Source organism: Oryzias latipes (genome assembly GCF_053564925.1).
Source record: "Oryzias latipes strain Hd-rR chromosome 1 unlocalized genomic scaffold, Olatipes_Hd-rR_3.1 chr1_Y".
NCBI lineage: Eukaryota > Metazoa > Chordata > Actinopteri > Beloniformes > Adrianichthyidae > Oryzias > Oryzias latipes.
In genome coordinates this window covers 2,796,322-2,819,559 of record NW_027616335.1, presented here as the reverse complement: position 1 = coordinate 2,819,559, position 23,238 = coordinate 2,796,322, and the positions used below count along the sequence as shown (strand labels likewise).

At 38.1% G+C, this 23,238-nt stretch overlaps 1 protein-coding gene across 1 annotated transcript in view; it reads left to right on the top strand.

Annotated features, from left to right (window-relative positions):
- Positions 1 to 17,584, top strand: part of LOC144990443 (hedgehog-interacting protein-like) — a 35,294-nt gene extending 17,710 nt beyond the window's left edge. The window contains exons 9-13 of the mRNA XM_078943714.1: positions 27 to 150; positions 1,134 to 1,279; positions 2,906 to 2,987; positions 14,639 to 14,787; positions 15,329 to 17,584. Coding sequence (XP_078799840.1) covers positions 27 to 150; positions 1,134 to 1,279; positions 2,906 to 2,987; positions 14,639 to 14,787; positions 15,329 to 15,525 — 698 coding nt within the window. The 3' untranslated portion in view covers positions 15,526 to 17,584. The remainder of the gene's footprint in view (positions 1 to 26; positions 151 to 1,133; positions 1,280 to 2,905; positions 2,988 to 14,638; positions 14,788 to 15,328) is intronic.
- The last annotated feature ends 5,654 nt before the right edge of the window (positions 17,585 to 23,238 follow it).

The following is a 23,238-nucleotide window of genomic DNA, read 5'->3' as shown; positions in this document are numbered from 1 at the left end:
GCCTGTGTCTTCCTGTGCCTTTATAGAAAATGAACCCTCTGTCTATGACCTGCAGTCCAACGGATGGGCACCACCTGTGGGGGGCTTTATCTACAGGGGCTGTCAGTCTAGAAGACTCTATGGAAGTTATGTGTTCGGTGATAAAAATGGGTAAGTGCCAAAAAAAGGAACCCAAGTAGTTGTTTTTATAGCAAAAAAATACATTTCTTTGTAAAATTGTGTATTATTCTTTGTTTACATTATGTTAAAAATTGGCTTCATTCTTTTGGTGAAGTGAGCATCTGATCCATGACTTCTTGAGGCTTTTCCCTACAATCTAATGACAAAAAAAATTCCTCCTTGCATGGATATGTGCCAGCGTAAATACAGAGTTCCACCCATGCAGAGGATAACAAGTTTTGTGTTACTGTCACAGCCCTCTGAGTGTAAATGGAGATTAGACATCCTGTTCACACTTTTCTTTGGTTTGTAATTTATCCTACGCTGCTGATGTCAAACTCTGACGTTTGAGTAAGCATAGGAAGTAAATAATGTGGGGGACCACTATGAGGAGTTGGCACTGCCTTTGACACAATGTGTGGTCGTAGAATTCTGTGTGTCAATATAATTTGGGAGCATGTTGTTGTGGCCGAGAAAAGGCTCCAGCTTGATGTTTGTTTTGAAACTAAAACCTGAGGTCTCCAATACCATCACGTCAGCTATGCAACTGAAAAGGAAGATGGGTCATTGAACCATATTATCAGAAGTAAAAACCTTGCTTTAAGATGTTAAATGGAGCAACAGCAGAGTATGCGAAAGTCATCTGTAGAATAAAACAAGCATTTTATCAATATTGTTTACTTTTTTTATATATAGTTAAGAGAAACCAATATAAGTTTAGGAGGACTAAACCATGTTCCACATTTAAGCCTGATTGAAACTCCATGACAGCTGTAAAAACACGTCTACAAACAGAAATTGCCCAAAGAAGATTATAAAGAGGAGTAAGCCGTATTCTTCCACAACAGTGTGATTGCGTAATATTGACAGCAAAACCTTTTTATTTAACATTTATTGCTCTTAGTTGTTGCTTTCCTAGAAACTGAATCACAGGGCAGGATGGCTGTCACTGACCTGCTTATGTTTCTTTGCAGTAACTTGCAGATTCTTCAAAAGTCTTCATTTTCAACTTCAGCAAGCGGTGAAGAGTGGCAGGAAAAGGCTATGTGTCTTGGCTCAGCAGGCTCCTGCGGCTCCACTATTGTTGGACACATATTGGGTTTTGGAGAGGATGAGCAAGGTAGGTGATGCCATGACATTAAAAAAAAAAGTACAGATCACAACTTTAGGACTTCTCCCTTTTTTTTTCTGCCCTTGTTGTTCTACAGCTTCCCTATATTTGTTTATAATCACCTATCAGATTCGTCACATAAGTTATTGCAGGTTTTGATTAAAACAATAATCCCATGAACTACAATTTAAAATCCATTACCCCAAACCATTTATGTTTTTCTGAAAACTGAACCACTTCAATTGGCTTCCTTTGCTAATACTTGCTCATATTTTACCTGGTAAACGTCCACCAGGCACTTGCCGAATTAATAACTGTCATCTCTGATGTTTCTGATTATAGATGATCACTCACACAGCCATTAGAGATGTTTGATCACAGTTATTGCCAGGTCTTGGAGTTATTACTTCAGTGTTTTTCAACCAGTGTGCCGCGGCACACTAGTGTGCCGTGGGAGATGGTCAAGTGTGCCGTGGGAAATCACCCTCATTAACTGATATAAAAACATTTCCCATCTCCGGGATTTCAGCTCTCTGTTCATCAAAACAGCCCCTGATAAAACACTGAGTAGTTAGGAATATAAAAGATCGTAAAATACTTTTTCTTTGCGTTTATTTTATTTTATTAAAGACATTTTGATAAGAATGACGTACCGCGATTCAGCTGCAGCTCCGGCTGTATTTTAGAAAAGTCCCGTCGCTTTAACTGTCTCCACCAATCATTCTTAGGGAACTTAATCACATGTCATCAGTCTGACCAATCAGAAGTGGTTAAAGTCTTCACTTCCTTGTCCCGATTTAGCTCGTAAAATCGCTCAGTTCTAACAAAAATACCTGCTAAATCTCGTCTTTATCGGTGTAGCTTTCCACAGAATCCGGTATCAGACCGTGGAACAAGTGAACAAAACAATGAAGCTCAGAGACGCGATCTCCGCCGGCCGTTTTATGCACTACATCTCCCATGATGCATTGGGTTGTGAGAGTGACAGCGCACAAGGAGATCTGTTGTTAAACGTCTTGAAACCAACGAACACAAACTGTTTTTAAATCTTCTAACTTAACTTTTATTGCATCTTTTAGGAAGAAAAAAAACAGCTGCAGTTTCCAGCTTTTTCTGCAACAATTATCTCAAAAATGCATGTGAGATTGTGGAGGGGCTGTAGATCAATACATACTGAGTTTCTCCGTTTTTTGTTTTTTTTTTAATTTTTGGATGCTGGTGTGCCGCGGGATTTTTTTTAAGGTTAAAGTGTGCCGTGGCTCAGAAAAGGTTGAAAAACACTGTATTACTTGATGAGGTATTTCAGGATTCCTGCATTTGATCATGATTTGCAAGCAAGTGCAAGAACTGTAGGTCCCACAGAAGGGGCCCCACAGACACATGTTTACAATTTGTCCCCTTATGGAGTTTTCTTGCAGGCTTGTTCTTCATTAAATTATCTCCCCCTTTCCCAGTCATGAGTATCCAATGGTCCCGTTAAAACCCTTCCTTACAGTCCCTTGGCATGTACAGCATTGCCCTAGGTGCACTTATTTTCTGATTACACAGGAGTATGTTACTTTTATTCTATCGTTTGCTTCTGAAAATGAATAAATTGTAAGATAGTAAAGCAGATTTCACATTTCTCTTTCGCAGGTGAAGTCTACATACTGGCAAGCAGTAAAAACATGGCTCAGTCACACAGTGGAAAGCTCTTCAAGCTAGTAGATCCTAAAAGGTAAGATCAAAAAATCCTTCCAAATTAAGTTACTTTTTCTTCAAAAGCAAAAATAGCCAGGTGAATCAAAATTTTGTGCCATACCATTCATGATCTGACACTTTTCTCATTAAACATCAAATATACTTCCTAACTAATTTTCCTTTCAATTCTTTCCTAATTTATGGCTTGCATATATCATTGAGACAAGGAAATGGTGTCATGTGACCTTTCACCTCTGCCAAAAAAAATGCCAAGCAACATTTATGAAGTTGCAATTTTAAAATAAAGAATAGTTTTTTAACTGCTCTAAGTTTGTCTGTTTTTGAAGATCCAACTAAAAAGATATATTCTCATTTGTATAACGGAAAAATAAGTCTTTATGCTCATGCTAATACTTAAGCAACAATCTATTTTGGTAAAATATTTTGATAAAGTCCCACTCTGATCATCTTTTGATCAATTGTAAAATCATTCCCTGTTGTCTTTAAATTATGATTATGCCAGCTTTAGCCAAAATCATTTTCTAGTTTCTGCAGAGTGGCAGTAGTTCATTAGAAATCTGCCTCTATGTTATGGATAAGCCTTCCCTCATTTCCCGTCATCCCTTTGTTTACACTCTAATCCGCTATCTTACAGCCGTCGCAACCTCAACCTAACATTACCGGTGCAACAAAAGGGGCAAGCAATGTAGGAGCTATCCAGCTGTGCAGTTCTGAGGCAACTGACTTCTTGGTTCTTTTGTTATCAGACAAAACCCATGTCTGATAACAAAAGAACCAAGAAGTCAGTTAGTAACTACAGACACTATGGATTTTATTGGTGGAATAAATTTTAACCTTGAGTTTCTTTAAAAATGTCCCCCATCGTGAGAAACAGGTTACAAAAACATGTGGAAAAACATTAATAACATGTTTTTTTTTCTCAATGGGTCTTTAAATAAATCTAAAGTTTGTGCTGTTTGATCGTTTTGTAAAGTTTACTGTCAGTTTCTGTGCATGGGAATAAAAAAAAATCTAAAGGTGTTGGCCCAAGATGAATCAATCACATTAATGTACATAAAAAACATAATTCCTTGTTTGTTTGGTTTTTTAACGGTAAAAATATAAAACTAATCACAGCAGAAACATATTTGCGGATGATTATTCCTTGGTGACTACAGTGCCACCCAGGCATTAGCTCAATTAATTACACCACAGATGTTTTAAATAGGTTTTAGTGGCTTTCTTTGTATTTATGTTTTCTGGCAAAGCTGGTGGACGCATTTCTTCAACAGAATAATTCTTTCCACCATTAACTGGACGTGTTTAGTCTGTGTGGACCCTGTGGTGTGGAAGTCCTGGCTACTAACACACTGGCTTCGTTATTAGGATTTTGTTAATAGGTGAAAAAGGGCGGAAGCGGGGGTAGTAACTCAGTAACTTATCATGTCCGGCGGCTCGTCCTATTTTTTTTTTTCACACTGCAGGAACGTCTAGATCCTAAACGTTAATCTGACGGAGGCTTGCTTTAGTGGTATTTGTGGTCCAGTATAGAATCGTGTGCCGTGTTTTGATCAACTGTGTTTGGAAAAATTGAGGGGGGTGGGAGTTGTTAGAGTGTTAAAGGCTCGCAAGAAAACATCAGCCATAAAAATCGTTCAGCAGTGTTTGTGTAAACATGTCCTGGCCAGATGACTTCATTGCTAGGTATTTGTTTGTCAGTTGGAGTACCCCACTAATAATACACAGGCCACCAGGCACTTTGAAACACGTGGAATGTGTAAAGTGTTAGTTAAGGTGGACGCGATGAAAAGGTGTGCGTGATGCTTATATTTGAGTTCCTGCATTTCCTGTTTTTAAATAGTGAAAACCTGAAGAAAAAGGGGGAAAAAAGAGCTGTCAATGTGGTGACATTTAGCCTGATGCTGAACTGTACAGAATGGTTACCCATCAGTTGTTATATTGATGTCCTTCACATTCGTTAATGCCATCCTTACCTCAATAGTACAAACTTTGCAAATATTTTCTTGAAGGGACTGAATGTCTCAGCTCCAAAGTCTGGTTCCTTAAATATTTTATCTTGACCTCACTGATGAGGTGAACGTTTGCAGATGTACTAAAACGAAACTAAAAAGTTCAGGTCAAAGTCAATCCTTCATCTTCTGTTCTCAAATTTGTCCCAAACCAGGAAGTATCAAATGTTGCAATTCCTTAGAAGACCACTGAAAAGGGGAGCAATTTCCTTTTAACTCCCCCTTTAAAAAAGTACAAATGTACCGGTACTCTAAAAATAAAGGTGCAGTGGCTCCTCGCTATAACACAGGTGTGTTCTACATTCTGTTTGGCTATAAACCACTGTCAATCAATCTCTTCCTTCCTATTTCTTCTCACCAAATTTACACAAATCTTCGATCGCAGCAGATCTTTGTTTTCATTTTATAATACTATGAAGGTTTGAACTTTGAGAGTTTAAACGAGGAAAAATGTTCATGTCTGCGGAAAAAAAAGTGTACGAAGTGTTTAGTGAAGGTTTTTACAACCTTAAATTATCTGAAGTAATTGTAAAAAAAAAAAGCTGACTGCTTCACAGATTTCCCCTGTTGCTGCTTTTATGGGAATGTAATTACAGTGATTAATGAGGGACTCCTGTGATTACAGTCTGGTTCCAAATCTTATTTTGATTTAATAAAAGGGTTTGTTTTTTTTTACATATTAATGGGCATCATTTTTTTGATTGGCAGATGGAATACCCATTGATGTACCCTCCATGTCTTCAAACTTTACTTTTACCCACCCAGTTGCCATTTTTGGGACTGTTGAGTCGGGCAATTTAAACGCCAGTGCCTGTCCCACCTTAGGTTTCTTTTCTGTTGTTTAGAAACCATTTTTCGCTGTCAAAGATTATCTCCCAGTGTGTACATGTCTACTCTGTCTACTTAGAGCTGTGCATTGGTATACATTTTTTTTCTGTTTCAGCAGTTGATTATGCATAGTGACCAGGAAATGACCATTATCTACATACATTGTGTCACACAATGTCTAGTAGTATATTCTTTCATTTACATGATACAGTGTTCCCTCGTTTATCGCACGGGATACGTTCCATAAATAATCCATGATAGGTGAAATCCGCTAAGTATGGTTATAGTTGTTAAAGGCTGAAAAACCCAAAAACTACACACTTTATACACGTTTGTCAGATAGCATGAACATTTTCACATTTTTTTTTTGTTTAAAGTCTCACAGTTCAAACATTAGGAAAATAAGTCCAGTAAACAAGGATCTGATCCCGATGAAGATTTATGTAACTCTGGCAAGCTGCACTCTCTGTACAGAATTCACGGCACAGAAGAAATTGAAAAGATGAGCAGCCAATCAGGACGCAGAACACAGTGCACTGTCCTTGTGATGTTGAAACACAGATCGGTTTTATATTTGATACCACATTAAAATGATGTACTACCTTAAAACAAATTTTCTGAACATGTTTGCGCTAATATAAAATGCTTTTTGAAGGTTCTAATGAAAAGAGGCTGGCAGGCTTGGGATAGGAGAGAAAAGCTTTTTGTTTCTTGCCTCATATATTAATTGGTCCCTTTTTTTCTGTAGGATCTTCTTGATCATTAGAATTGTGCTTCTGTTGAAGGTGTATGTTTACTTTTCACTTTGAACTTCTGCCTTCTTAGTTACAGGAACAGAGTTAAGTTTCCTCTCCTAAGCCATCAATATTAAAGTATTTAAAGGCCCTATACCATACAAAATCAATTTTTTGAGCTTTTAAGTGTATTATAATGTTCATTCCTCACGAAAAGAAACTCCAAAGCGAACACCCACTTTCTCCATGGGGCTAGCGGTGATCGACAGCCGGTGCTTCAGAGATTGAGTCGTCTTATTTCCAGGTTGGAAAAACGCTCAGAAAAATAACTATTATTTAATAAAGAAATGCATTATTTTGTGAGTGAAAGGTAATACAGTATCACAAACATGTGCATTGTTTACTATAAAAGGCCTAAGAATAGCATGGTATAGGCCCTTTAACTAAAAAAGATCAAGTTAGGTTTCATTCAGTCAGAAAAGGTTGGGTTTAATTACAACTTTTCAAAACAAATTTAGAGTGAGTTTGGTTCATTTAATCTTTAAGTAAGACAGATTAAACTATACTGAGCACAGTTCAAAAAAATGTAGATAATGTCAAATGAAGTCTTTAGACTTCCTTTATAAACTGCGTTGGCCGCTGAGGTCTTACTGTGGATATTATTAGAGACACGTGTCTTCACGTGTTGTTTGCACTGTTATCAACAGTGGGTTGTTCGTTCTCTTGCATATCTACAACGTCTAGCCTGAAAGGTCACCTTTTCTATCAGCTCCCAGAATGCTGCATAACAAAAAAAAACTTCTATTTTGTTCTTCCTGTGTGTGTGTGTGTGTGTGTGTGTATGCAGATAGATAGATAACAGACCAAAAGTTTGGACACACCTTATTCAAAGAGTTGTCTTTATTTTCATGACTATGAAAATTGTAGATTCACACTTAAGGCATCAAAACTATGAATTAACACATGTGGAATTATATACATAACAAAAAAGTGTAAAACAACTAAAAACATATGTCATATTCTAGGTTTTTCATAGTAGCCACCTTTTTTCTTGATGACCTTCAAGAGGTAGTCACCTGAAATGTTTTTCACTTCACAGGTGTGCCCAGTCAGGTTTAATTTTCTTGCCTTATAAATGGGGTTGGGACCATCAGTTGTGTTGTGTAGAAGTCAGGTGGATAGTTGTAGTGGTAGTAGTCAGCTGATAGTCCTACTGAATAGACTGTTAGAATTTGTATTATGGCAAGATAAAAGCAGCTACATATAGAAAAACGGGTGGCCATCATTACTTTAAGAAATGAAGGTCAGTCGGTCGGAAAAATTGGGAGAACTTTGAAAGTGTCCCCAAGTGCAGTCACAAAAACCATCAAGCGCTACAAAGAAACTGGCTCACATGCGGACCGCCCCAGGAAAGGAAGACCAAGAGTCACTTCTGTTGCAGAGGATAAATTCATCTGAGTCACCATGCTCAGAAATGGCAGGTTAACAGCAGCTCAGATTAGAGAGCAGGTCAATGGCACACAGAGTTCTAGCAGCAGACACGTCTCTACAACAACTGTTCAAAGGAGACTGTGTGAATCAGGCTTTCATGGTAGAATATCTGCTAGGAAACCACTGCTTAAGAAAGACAACAAGCAGAACAGACTTGTTTGGGCTAAAAAACACAAGGAATGGACATAAGACCAGTGGAAATCTGTGCTTTGGTCTGATGAGTCCAAATTGAGAATTCTGGTTCCAACCAACGTGTCTTTGTGGGACACAGAAGAGGTGAACGGATGGACTCTATATGCCTGGTTCCCACCGTGAAGCATGGAGGCGGAGTTGTGATGGTGTGGAGGTGTTTTGCTGGTGACACTGTTGGGGATTTATTCAAAATTGAAGGCATACTGAACCAGCATGGCTACCACAGCATCTTCCAGCGGCGTACTATTCCATCCGGTTTGTGTTTAGTTGGACCATCATTCATTTTTCAACAAGACAATGACCCCAAATACACCTCCAGGCTGTGTAAGGGATATTTTAACCAAGAATGAGAGTGATGGGGGGGGCTGTGCCAGATGACCTGGCCTCCACAGTCACTGGACCTGAACCCAATCGAGATGGTTTGGGGTGAGCTGGACCGCAGAGTGAAGGCAAAAGGGCCGACAAGTCCTAAGCATCCCTGGGAACTCCTTCAAGACTGTTGGAAGACCATTTCAGGTGACTACCTCTTCAAGCTCATCAAGAGAATGCCAAGAGTGTGCAAAGCAGTAATGAAATCAAAAGGTGGCTACTTTGAAGAACCTACAATATGACATATGTTCAGTTTTTCACACTTTTTTGTTATGTACATAATTCCACATGTGTTAACTCACAGTTTTGATGCCTTCAGTGTGAATCTACAATTTCCATAGTCATGAAAATAAAGAAAACTCTTTGAATGAGTAGGTGTGTCCAAACTTTTGGTCTGTACTATATGTATATGTTTATCCTGCATATAAATGTCCTTTTTACTTTGGATGAAAAGTCCTAGCCTCCGCAATACATAATAAATGTCACACACCATAACAATAAATAATATGTTCAGTAAAAGAACAGTAAAAGAGACCACACAGCCATGTTTAATTATGTAATTGTTGAGGTGTTTGTCTTGCCAACTTTTTAGGTAATATACTTAATGGACATGTACAGGATGGAGATAATAGCCAAACACATCACAAACAAATTAAAGGAAGAGCACTGTTAAGTCTTTGTTAGGATGTATTAATGAACAAGAAAAGCAAATGGGTGTAGATTGTTCATCCTAACCTGCAGTCTTTGTCTATTCAGCTATGCAGCCATTTCTAAACCCATAGACTCTATTTTTATTTTAATGCCACCATTTAACTTTTGTCGTTCTCATTATCTATCTCTGTTGTTGTACTTAACTCATGTCAGAGCACTATTGCCGGCTCTCTTTCCCTCCTTCTCTCACACACCACCCCTTCTAAAGTTGATAAATTCCCACAGTGGCTGTTGACCCAGCTGCCTTTGTCAAGTGGTGCTACCAGCAGGTGTTGTTTTCACAGTCACCCTGGCAGTCGTACAGACTGTTTAGTTGTGTTGCTGACCCCTGCCTGCTATTAACAGTGTTAGCCATAGACCGCCCCAATTCTCCAGGGACTCTTTCTCTCTCTCCCTCTTTCTCTTTCCTTCTCTATCTCTTTTCTTCCTTCTTTAGTTCCCTTTTTTCTAACTGCACGCAGCCTGCAACAACAAAAGCCAGCAGGGTTGAGGTCTGGAGTTGGGTGCTGAAAGGATCATGGGAATCAACCTACCTTCTATCCTCCAAAATTGTAACCGCTTTAAGAGACACGAATTGGATGTTTTTCTTTACTGCATCTACCACAACAGTAGAAGTGTTTTGTTTTTTTAAAGGAGCACGTTTAAAAAATGAAAGTTGGAAAAAATGTACCATTTATATAAATGCATTATTTGTATTCCTAAGTAAATATGATCAAATGAATAACCTCTATTTGGTCACATAGGAAATAAAAATATCGAGTAGAGAAGAGTAATCAATGCTTTCTCTAAAGCAAACGCATACCGTATTTTTCAGTTTAAGTATACGTTTTTTGCATAGTTTGGCAGGGGGTGTTAGTTATAATCAAGTGCGACTTATGCGTTTGTTTTTTTTATAAACGGAAATGACCTATAGAGGGCGCTGTAGGTGTATGTATAGCAGCTACTGACAGCGACGCAGTCTTACGCCATGCTTGGTTACATTGTTTTAAAGCAACACGGATGATAAAGAATTAAACAGATTTAGTGATTTGAACTGATATAAATAGTTTAGTTGGCTTGTTGGCATGTTATGGTTATCTGAATAATTGCTTATGTGTTGTACTAATATACTAGATTCCTTCTATATTTCAGGAAGCTAAATAAATATCAATGTGTTCTGGTAGTGAAGTGTGCATATATTTAGTCTATTATTGCTATATTTTCCATTATTATGACTTGCCTTTCAAGAGTGGGTGCCCGATCTTGTTTCCGTATTTTGTTAAATAAATTCTCCTAAAAGTGTGACTTCTATACGATTTTTCCTTTCCCTTTTTTTATGCATACTTAGTTGAATGTATGAATAATATTCTGAATAACACGGTAATATCAAGGAATTTACTATCTAAATGTAAATGTTGGATGTTCTATGGTAATATTGCTCAAACTGGTGGCTGTCTTAACTTGGTGATGTGGGAGAATTGACAGCCAGTCAGGTGCATTATTATTTGTTTGTTTTTTAACTAGGTAGGTGTAGGGGAGGCTTGCTGCCACTAGACATAATCTAAATAAAGCATGTTGCCTTTAAAGTTGTTGACAAAATAACAGTAGCTTACTTTGCGCCAACAGTCCCGCCCACAACTCCAAAGCAAATTTCGAATAAGCTCCTGTTGCACTGCAGAAAATATGTCTTAAAACGACAGGTTTTTGCTCAAAATTACACAATCATGCTTGAAAGACAACTGGGAATGCTTTTACAATAGATAGAAATATACTTGGATTGTGACTTTAAGCCTTTTTTGTGAATATTGCATTTAAAAAAAACAGCCAAAGAACAACCCAGTGCTGTCTCTGAGAAGATTTGAAAAATTAAAAAATGTCTTTTTCAAAATCTCTGAAGAAACCTCCCCTCTGAAAAAAATTTGTCAAAACTTGAAATATTTAGAAAAATGTAGAAAAATCTGCCAGACCAATGAATCTATCACTGTAGCAGCCAAAGAGACGTTTTTAACAACAACTCGACATTATTTATGAATCCAAAGAAATATTTGGAATTGAATTGACAAAGAAAAAGAGCTTCAGTGTTTTTGTTTTCTCTTTGTTTTGTTGTTTTAAACAATAAAAACACAAGATCTGTAAATGATAGCAGGAAAAAAAATTGGCCAATGAAAGAAGCAACTAATTTGGGTGTTAGGAGAAAAAAATGATGTGCCACACTTGTTTTCAGAGCCATCGAGTTTTGGCTCCTACTGTTAAATGACTGTTTTGTTGTTGGCTATGATCGATGAGGACTGCTATGTTGTGGCCTAAACATGACACACATACACAAACACGCACACTGACCTCACTGCTAATGCTTCTCAGCTCTACCAGCAGCTCGGAACAGAATTCCAGTTACTCTGCCTGTTTGTCTGCATCTGTGCACATTTTCTCATTGTCTAACAGAGCCGAAGGTTTTTTTCTACCACAGAACAACCAAATGATATCTGTCCTGTCTCACAAGTGCATATAGGGTTCACATGGGAATGTATCTAGGATGTGTCTTTGAAAAACTGGCACAAGCAAACAATTCCCATTTGAACTTGATTATACATGCGCTGTATTATTTCCACATTTTTTTAGAGCGTGATATTTAATAATTCATTTTTAGTTAAGTTGCTGGTGTGCGTGTCTGGATGTTTGTGCTTCTATGGAATGATCACAATATGTTTTTTTGGGTTCAGACTTGATGCATATGGTGTGAAGATGTTCATGTTTGTGTCTGTGGGAATTTTCCAAATCATGTTTATATCTGTGAGACTCAAAAAGTGAAAGCCCCTGTGTGTATTGCAGCTGCACAGTTGGTTGGGTAATCATTAATAAAATAAATCAAAAGTTTCTTTTCAGTAACCAAACAAATAAATATAACACTCCTGGGGCTGGGGGTGTTTTCCCCTTGGTGGGTCCCCGCTCTGGGCCCCCGGGCAATTCTTCTGGCTGTGCTTCTGTGCCTCTCTGGCGTTCGGGGCCCCTGTGGCGGTCCCTTCTGGCCCCAGAGTGGGTGGTGGATATGATTGCTCTGCGGGCGGATTTCCTCTGTCTGCTATACTGTGCGGGTGTTTGTGGGGGGTCTTGGCTACCACTGGTGCTTCGTTGGGGCTCTTGGTGTGGGGATGACCGAGCACTTTCCCTCTTTTTTTTTTTTTTTTTTTTTTTTTTTTTACATTCCATCATCCACCTCAGCAGAACATAAACACTCACGCGAGCACATGTGTCAGCTAACCTTTGCACAAATAGTTTGTGTGATTGAATGAAATGCTTTACATGTGTTGGTTTGTATGCATCTTTTTGTGCATGCAAACTCTAGTTCAGGAGTGGGCAAACTACAGCCCGTGGGCCGGATGTGGCCCGCCTCCATGTTTGGTCCGGCCCACTGAACAATATCAGAGTTGCATGATTTTATTTTAATCTGGCCACAAGATCGAGACCCTCATAGAACGTGACATTTTAATCCAACCTTCTGCAGTCTCTGCCCCGATCTGAAACCCTCTAAAATCCCTGTCAAACAGAACAGAAGGCGTTCCTACTGTTCTGTGTTGCATCTCATCTTTCGTGTTTTCGCTCATTCTTTTAGAACGATTATGCTGCTTTTTTGTTTCTTTTTCAAACAGCGCACCCTGTTCTGTGTCCTGATTGGCTGAAGATCTTGTCAATCAATCTCCTCCGTGCCATGTCTCCTGTACAGAAACGCAGAGCTTTTCAGATCTACATAAATCTGTGATCACGATCAGATCTTTGTTTTCATTCTAATGTCCTGGACCTAATTTCTACGAAAAGTTTGAATGGAAACAAGAGAAAAGGGTGAAAATGCATGTCTGAGAAAAGTGGTTTGTAGTGTAGTGAGGAGTTTTACTTTGCAGATTTCACTGATCACTGGTTGTTTTTAGAACATACCTCCTGCAATAAACAAGGAAACTCTGTACTGGGGAAAAGGTAACGCAGGTATATGCTTAGCTGCAGCAGAAGACAGAAATTTGCTTTTTTTCATTATTACTGGATGAGTAGTCAGTTTTATACTGGAAGTATAGTGCAAACTGTGAGACGTGTGAGGAGCTGCAGCCCTCAAAGTCTCAACAGGACTACGATGGGAGAAAACAGACTTTTTATATATATATATATATATATATATATATATATATTTTTTTTATATATCAGTATAGTTTTTCCAGACTTTTTGGTCTTTCGAAATTACATATCACTTGTTTCACTTATTTGGTCATTTTTTAATTTCATAAATATTATTTCATTAAATGGATCATGAATAAATAAAATATTATTCAAATAGCACTTTACCACTCCCTAAGGGTACCAAAGGGCTTCACAACAAAAGAAAGGCGAAAGAAGTTTAAAGTTTTAAAGAAAAAGACTTATTGTGGCCCTTAAAAGAAAAAGTTTGGGGACCCTTGCACTAACATCCTTGTGGTGTTGGAAGATTTGCTGTTTTTCATTCTTCCCATCATTCAAACGCCACATGAATGCAGCATTTCTATAAGTTTTACATGAGGTACATCAAGCTGTTGGAGCTATCCGCTCTAAAATGAGAACAAAAGTTTTAAACTAAAAACTCTGTTTTCAAATATAATTTTCAATCCAAATGTTTTCATCCAGATTCCATGTTATTTTTTTCTCACTCCAAGCATCTGCTCCTTCTATCAAATTTTAGAACCCCATGTGACCCCTAAGTCAAAAAGGTTGCCCACTGCTGCTCTAGTTGTATTGTGTACATGTTGACATGTTTTGGAGCCAACAGGTATTTTTGTAACTTGTGAGTGTGTGTGTGGACTGCTTTGACCCACCCCCCACCCACCCAATAACCATCCTCCTATTTCCTTAACACCTCTTCTTTTCTCCCTGTCTTTTGTGCCCTTATCCCCCCTACTTCCTCTCTAACATCCCTATCTCTTCTTCCCTCGTGTTCTTTTCTGTCTGGTCCACCAAAAAACTGATACAAATAAAATCTGTATAAATAAAGTTTAGTCTAAATTACAAAAGGGGTTTATACAAATATGCACCTCGTATGTCAGAAGATCCATAACCCTTGTTGTAACAGTATAATACGTCCAAGACAAGAGGCCTTCAGCTCTCATCTGTTTGCTCAGCTGTTGAACAGGAAAAGTTAAAAATAAAGTTAAAATAAATATATACAACACTGCTGCTTTATGGATTAAAGGAGTCATGTCTGTAACTTTTACTACAGCTGGTATAAAGAAAAAATCACTAATTTAGTGACTAATTCTACTGTTGTATTACTAAACTGATGGACCATATGGACTCTCCTTACTCCTACTGTCTTGTTCTTGTCCTTCTTCCTACTACAGGCCCCTTTCACCCAAAGAGTGCCAGCGCCAGGTGGAGCCACCAGAGCTCCTGATGACAGCTTGTTCCAGATACTGCAAGAATGGACACTGCACTCCAACTGGCAAGTGCTGCTGTAGCCCAGGCTGGGAAGGACCCTTTTGCAGAATTGGTAAATGTTTTTAGTTGTAGCCTTCGGCTCAACATGCACATGTTACTTCTCTTAAGGTGGTTTCTCATTGGTCTGGTTATTCTGGACCTGATTTTGTGTTTTCTGCTAATCCACGTTGTTTAGCATGTGTGAAAGACTATATGAACCTTTGAGAAACCCCAACAAGTAAATCCTGGTCTCCCCGAAAACAAGGTTCTCAGTTCCCTTGCAAATGGACCCTGGTGGGGTTTGCTTAAAAGATCACTAATTTATGAGTTGATATTACTATTTTAGTGGAGAACAAGTCAATATCAGTTATTTTTTTCTATGTCCAGCCCTTGTGGTCAGTTCTGATCAAATTCTCCCAGCAAACCAAACCAAACAAATGTGTAAATGTTTTGCCACCACCGCTATTTAAACTGAGGCTGGAAATTTTCTGGTGAGAAAGGACACAAAAAGTTAGTTATCAAAAATATGCTGTTTGTGACTTTGTTTTTCTTATGTGTTCAAAAAACTGAAATTTACCTGTGTTTTTTTTCTTCTTTTTCTTGTGTGACTGTAGCCAAATGTGAGCCGGCCTGCCGCAATGGAGGGGTGTGTATGGAACCCAATAAATGTCTGTGCAAAAGTGGCTACTCTGGCCTTCAGTGTGAGAAGAGTGAGCGGGGTTTGCCCAACGACCAGGAGAAAGATGGAATCCTGGACCACATCATCGATATGACCTCATATCTTCTAGATCTGAGCAGCTACATCGTATAGGGCTGTGCAGGGGAGGGGACTGGTCGCTTTGACACAAATCTACCTACAACCATCAGCAGACTATATATATGGTGTCATTAACAGGGCCTTTAAATCCCCCCTCAAGCCCACGCGGAAATGCATACACACCAACATCCAAATACAGGATCCCTGTGAGACTGCATTGGACCCACATAACTATACCAAACTTTTCTTCCTCTCACCTATAAGCTATTTGCTTTTGAACACCAGCCCTGGCATTCAAACCGCGTTGACATGTACGAGGCCTCCAGACAGCAACGAGTCCACTGACAAGCATGACAAAGTTGTGAAAGCTCAAGTAAATAATTAGCTTACCTGCCAGTGGTTGGGTTTTTGTAGGAGTAGGAGCTACTCAGAAGTGGACCATTTTAACCCAAGACTGGATCAGTCCAAAGGGTCGTGGTGTTCCCTGTTGTAACAAAACCCCAAATGTGGAGTTTGAGGTAAATATGTGGAGACTGTTGGTTGTTCGGGAGCTGTTGAAGCATTCAAAACTGAAAGGGGTGGCATGGCTCAAGAGGGGTTCATGGTCCATTCAAATAAATGATCTGTCAACACAGACTGATGAAATACAAGTGATTGGTCGTGTAGAGCTTACAGTGCTTTGTGTTGTACGATTCTAAAGACGGATTCTGCCTCTTCATGTGTTCCATTGTATTTAGTTCAGGGACATGACTCTGACATGGTGTGAGTTTGTGAGTGGGGTCATCTAAGCAGCATTGATAAAAATCAGTTTCTACAACTTGAATGGAGGTTTTTTTTCACTTTCATGCACTGTATTGCTTATCTTATTTTGTGTCTTGTTTGTTTCATTCACTTTATTATTCTAAATTAATTTAAGCGTATCACAAACGAAATTCCAATGGTGTCACTCTCACACATATCGTCTGTATTTTCCACGAGCGTCGTTCAAACAAACACACTGAAACAGAAGCTGAAACTCAACTACAAAGGGAAGAGGAACTGATGTATATTTCCAGTAGAGCTTACCTAAGTACTACTTAGCATTGCAAAAAAAGGAAAAAAACAAGCTAGCATAATTGTTATCATAGAGGAGGGTCTATTTTTCTAAACGTAATAATATATGGGAGAATATGGTGTTTTATAGAAGGCAGTTTCTCACAAAGCTTGTCAGGTCATGTCATTTTTTTATATTGTAACTATTCATATTGCAGCTTTTTATGAAGTACATGTAAGACTTTCTTCTTTCTTGTTTGCATAGAGTAATTCAGAGCGGTTGGTAGAGTCCATCTAACTCTTCCCCAGCATATGGTTTGATGACCACTGTCAAAACCAGTCTTTGTTGTGAGCTTGATCAAAGACCCAGTTGATCCTCTTAGTCACTGTGGAAGCAACTCTCGTCTCCAATCAGATCTTATCAGTGACGGCCAGATTTCACTCTGACTGGAATTTAACAAAAAAATAAATAAAATTCTAATGAGTGTTTGACCTGTGCTGAAATAGCAGTTGGAAATGTCAGGAGCAACATTAGTGTGTGTGTGTGCATGAGTGCCAAACAGAGGTTCAAACTAGCCAAATCCTTATCCATGCACACCCAAATTCCTTCAAGAAAAACCTTTTTAAGACCATTTCTTTCATCTCTATTTCCTTCAGATGACCATCAATTGGGCTTGAGTTTCAAACACGATTGTCTCAAGCTACTTTGAGAGGCATATTCCAAACAAAATTGATGACGTATTCATCTCCCGCTTTGCTTGTGTTTGCTAAAATAGATCCACTCTACCTTGTTTTAATATATCAAAGATGGAATTCATGATGTAAAATGAAAATCTGAATTGTTTTAGCACTTAATGTGAAAGTTCCATTGTAGCTGCTGAGATGGTGTGGTGTGAATAGAATAACCATTTTCATTATTTAAGTAGTTACACAAATAAAATAATTATTTAAGTTGTCTGTTGTTTTTACCATTGTGCTGTATGTGGCTTTTTTTATTCCTCTATTGTAAATAAAACTAAGGATAACTTTGTTTTTCTTCAAAAATACCCATATGTCTATTAAAATTTATAGCATGTCTAAATATTTGTGTGGTGCTTTGGAATGTTACCTTTTGGAAAATGTACTGAAGAAAACATGTACATGTAAAACAAATATTGACATTAATTATCAAGAGCAACAAGCTTAAATTAAAATTTACGTGGTGGAAAAAATATTAGTCATTACAGTGTATACATTTAGACCTCTAAGAAGCAAGGAATTGTCCCTGTCTTAACAAGATGGGACATATTGACTAAAAGGTCAAAAAGACCCTTATGAAAAGATTTAGTTGCTTTAACTTTAAAATTTAGCTCATTGAGTTGAAAAAGGCTTTTATAACTGTTTCCTGCTGCTGTAAAATTTACTTTATTGCATTGCTTTAAAGAGTTCCCTAGTGGTTACTCAAGGCATTGCATTTCTAGTGTCTTTTGTTTTCGAACACGCTTCAACCCAGAAGTCAAAGGATGATTAAGAAAAATATCAAATCTAAAAGGAAAAAATAAGCTGGAATAAGCAATATTGCAATTATTCTGAATGATTAATAGAACTGGCATGCAGGAAACCGGGATTCACTTACCAAGGGTCTAATGAGCTTCCTTCAGTGTGGGTCCTTAAGCAAGACCCTTCACACTACTGCTTATGTAGCCACAAGGGGGCCCAAGTCTGGGACCCCCTGTGCCAGTCCCCAGCTATGTCAGGAAGGGCATCCGGCGTAAAAACTGTCTGCCAAACCACCTGCGGTGACCCCTGAAGGGATATGCTGAAAGGTGAGCTTAATATGGATACGAAAGCACAGTTTTTTCAGTCAGAAACATGTGGCTGGTTGGCCTGGCAGATTTAATCACAACAGTAAGAGAGCCCCTAAAGTTACCACATTAATTTCCAGTTCCAAGCATCAGCTCATCTGTGCTGAATTCTTCTTAGTTTTAATCCTCCCCACTAAATAGATTTTAAAAAAATAAATACACTTAAACGGGGAAAAATCAGGGTCAAATTTGCACATACAAATGAAATGTTCAGTATTATTCTAAAAGAAAAAATTAAAAAGTTCCTCTTTTTAAGCGGAATCTCACCTCTTGTTCCAATCAGCACAAACCCACTGGTTCGTGGAGGCACGCAGGAGCCACTGATCATGGCAATATTAATTTCCTTTTCAAAATACCAATTTGGCTTTCGTATTGTATAATGATAAGTGACTGGAGACCACCCACCTCATTCTGATCACACTCACACATGCACTCATACAAATGTGAACACACAGCCATATTTAGAGTAACGTGATACTCAGTTGTCTAAGCTACGATCAGGTCCAATTTAACAAGCATAAAATGGAAACGGCCAGTAGTGCTGCAAGATCCAGCATATATTTGAGTTTATACACTATCTGTGGCATGAATCATTACTTCTCATTTGGAACAGTTCTTTCCCTCCTAAAGGGCCCTTGTCTGGCTATCTTCCCCAGTGTAACTCAGTACTTTGAATAAACATGAAAAGTCTGTATACCAAATATTTGTAGGACTGAGATGGTTGGAAGTGAATGCTATGCTATAATGTTGTATACACCACTGAGTCAGTGGAAGCAATACTTAAAGGGTAACAGGAGAGAACCTGCAGAGAAGAAAAACAATAGCTTCATGATGAAAATGTGAACCATTGTTCTTTTTTTCCACCTTCAAAGATTCTCCTGCTGGGTCTGATGCCCCCAATTACCCCTTCAACAAGGTCTGTAAACCGCTTTGTCAATCCTTCCCAAAAGCAAAGACACAACAGATTTAAAAAAATTACATCAATATTTATTAAAGATCTCTTAATCATTGCCAAACATACAAAGTTACAGACATAAATTAGGACAACTTCATAAAGAAGACGTCACCCCTTTTTTTCAAGTGGATCATTTAATTGAAAGGAGCCAGTTGAGGTGGCTTAGGCATCTGAACTGGATGCCACCCTGGATGGCGTTCCAGGTGTGTCCCATTAGGCGAAGGCCTCGGGGAAGACCCAGTACATGCTGGAAAGACTACACCTCATGGCGAGCCTGGAAACGCCCCGGGGTCCCCCAAGAGGAGCTGGAGAAGTAGGCTGGGAGAAGGAAGTCTGGGCATCTTTGCTTAGACTGCTGCCCCCGTGACCCTGTTCCACATGAGCAAAAGAAGATGGATGATGGATGGATCATCTCATCCTGCAAAGCCCCTAATATTTATTCATTTAAATTCAATGTCTAATCTTTGTAATTAGCGAAAGTCTGACTTCAGATCTAGCCAGTCTGTTAGGATTATGTGTTGTATACTTCTTACTAGTTTTAAAAGAAATCCCAGGTAAGAAAGCTGGGAATTCAGTAATAACACTTTTATAATAAGGCATCTTCAAAAACAGGCCAAAAAACGTCCAGTACTTTATAAAAATAGCCATTTTTTCACAGGTTTTTTTAATCACAGCCAGTTCTACATTGGAGCCAACTAAGAAAAATAAATGGAGGAACTGCTAAAACATGTTCTCAAAGGAATTGCTGAATGATCAACAGTTTTTATGATGTTATCTTTCATGCAGTGAACAAATCAGTGTGCTGTCAGCTTGGACGTGGTGACAAGTCTCTTTCAAAACCACTCAAGAGACAAACTGCCAAAGTTACATTCACAATCAGACATTTATGAAGTTGTGCCAACCTAGCCTAACACATGCAATTTCTAGTACCAGTACTGCTGAAACATTCTTTCTTCGTATTTTATTTAGAACAAAAAGACTGAGCCAACAGTTCCAAAACGTTCCCATTTGCAAACGTTTTGTTTAAAACAATAGCTTGGCATTTAAACATGATTTTTATCAGCATGATATGACATGTTATGGGGAGACACAAAACTTTGTCTAAAAATTGTAAAGCATCTGGAGTAGTTGTGCAAATTGTGAAAGCTAAGCTCAAACTAATCTTTATTGCTTTAAATGTCAGCTGTTGTCACTGATTTAAAGTCCCCCTCTGAGTTCCCAGTGGTCTTTAATTAGGATTTAGAAGTTTTTAGCGAAAATCAAAAAACCTATATTGTTTTCAAGGACATAGTTTCTACAGATCGACAATACTTTATTCGTCTGCGTCGTGGTTGGGTGTGTTGGTGCAATCAATACGACCCTTTGACCTTTTATGAGATAAATAAGCCATAACTTATACCTAATGACATTTCTTACTAAAACTCTTGATTCACTGTTGCATAGCACCACTAAATAGTAGGAAGCTCCTACTACAAGTAACCAAAACATTAGATAAATCATAATGAAAGTTGCTTTAAAATCACAAAAACTCTTTCTAATATTCTAATACCCTGCAGTGAACATAAGATGGAGCAGGTACAAATGCTGACTTACATGCATAATTTAAAACATGCATATTTTTCTTCTTCTGAGCAGCCAATCCAATTCCTCATCAGTGCTTTCAGTAGTAAAACTATGATATTACTGTTTTGTTTTTGATTTGTGGTTTGGATAAAGCTGTTTGCTCTGTCTTTTACAGGGAACACCATGACCACCATGTCTTTTTTTCTAGCTAATCAGAAGAAGGACCAAAAAAAAACCACTAACCCTTTTTTTTTAAGTCTGGACACTGAATCAAAGCTACATTATAATGAATATTTCGGAACTGCAGCTGCAGTTGTTGGATGCCACCCCTGAGCACAGAGGACACAGTGTTTGAAACTTATCCTGATGTTCACCATGATTATGACATCTTTACTTGACTATCTGTGCAGCATGAGTAACTGTTTCCACTGTGGTCGGGCTGCACTAAACCACTCCACCACAGTCTGACCAAAAAATTGAAAATAACGGGTAAATGTGTAGTAAATTGTAAGTTTAGTTGATGTCACATTTCAAGTGATTAATTTTGTTTCCAGTTTTTTTGTGTGTATTATTTTGCACTTTTTAGTCTAATAGTAAATTTCATTGTTGGATGTCTGTGAGTGCACTATCTTGTATGAGTCGATTTCCAAGCCTTATTGACTGCTATTGCTAAAACAACGTAACGGAAGCATCATCTCATCAACGTTACAGACGAAAAGTGGAATTTCTGTATGTTTTTTTTGTTTTCTCTGTTCCTTGTGTCTTTTGAACAACAGGACCGTTAGTTTTTTCATAACATTAAAAGGGCACATCTCCACCCTAAGATAGAGTACTAAAAGAAAGAAAATAAATGAATTTTTTAGCACAAAGTCATAAAAGTACGAGAAAAAAATTGTCATTTTACACCACTAACTAAAGTTGGTGATGTACATTACATGCCGACCAAATCCATCAATGCAGCCATTTATGGTGATGCCATAAGGCTTTAGTTTATCATAGGAATTTATGTGCCATGATGCAAATTTTGGACCTATACTGCTGACGACATGAATGGAAATCTACTCCTTGTGGGTCAAGAATCTTTATCGCCAGTCTCTTGGGGAAGCCACAAAGCCCCTCTGAATTGCTCATAACCAGCGATGTCCCTGAAGTCACCCAATCCAACCGTTTCTTTCTCCACCCAAGACACGATTTCTTCCAAATCTGTGCGACATTTTCCTGCTAATTCTTTTCAATGTCCTTGTTCAAAAATCTTATGTTGACTCACTAAAAGACTTAGCATTTCTTTATTTGTGACAAAAAGGTTGAAGTAACTGATAACAATGCGGTCCACGTCTCTTAAACTAAAATATGATTTTGGTTCTTTTTTGTTGTTATTGTTTTTTTTATTTTTCTTAGTAGATTAATAAATGTATGACTTTAATCTCATAAATTCTCAATTTATGACTTGTGAAAATATAACTTCAAAACTTTGACTTGTTTCCCATAACTTAATGACTTTATTCTCATAAATTTTACTTTATTCTTATTTATTTATTTACTTTTATGGTGGCCCTCATAGTCCTTGTTCATCTTACCTGTTTCCACGGCACTCAGTGCTGCCCATAGCTCAGCGTGTGTTAACATAACAGATTGAGCCCCAGTGGGCACCTTAATTTCATCATTTCATTGATACGAATCAGTTCTGTGGTTAGAGAGAGTAAACAAGCATTGAATCCAAGAACCTAAAAGTGGTGCCAGAAATTTAGATGAATAGTTGATTCAAAATGCAGAATGGGACCTTTGAGAGCTAGAAAATGAAACAAGAATTATCATCTAAGGAAATCAAACAAGAAAAATGGAGAGCATAAATCTTTATAAAATCAAGAGCTAATAGAAAACAAGCCTCTTAATAGGGAAAATGCTCAGGGAAGAGGCATGTAAGCAAACCTTCTGAGCTCATCTTAGCGCTGGTCAAGAGGGTGTTTTTATATCATTGTTATATCAATTAAATGGGCAGGGAGAATACCACAAAAAATGATGAAAATATCCAGGAAACTCTAGGTCTAAGTGTCTGAAGCAAAACAAAAATGTGCACTTGTACAAATTAACACTGTCAATTACTCATTTACATTTAAAATACAGGTTAACGTATGGCAGAAATGAACACAGCATGCTGCAGTAGCAATCCAACCACGGATCTTAGGTCATGAATGTCATGAACCCTAAAGACGTTTTCTGATAAATGTACTGCTGTGCATCATTGTGCTTTAGTGGAATCTATCAAATCCATTCTTGCATATGAAAGTAGACCAGCTTTAATGTCCATGAAGACTCTCATTCATCCAGGTTGATTCCATCATAGTAGTAGGTTTAGGGGCTGTCATCTGTACT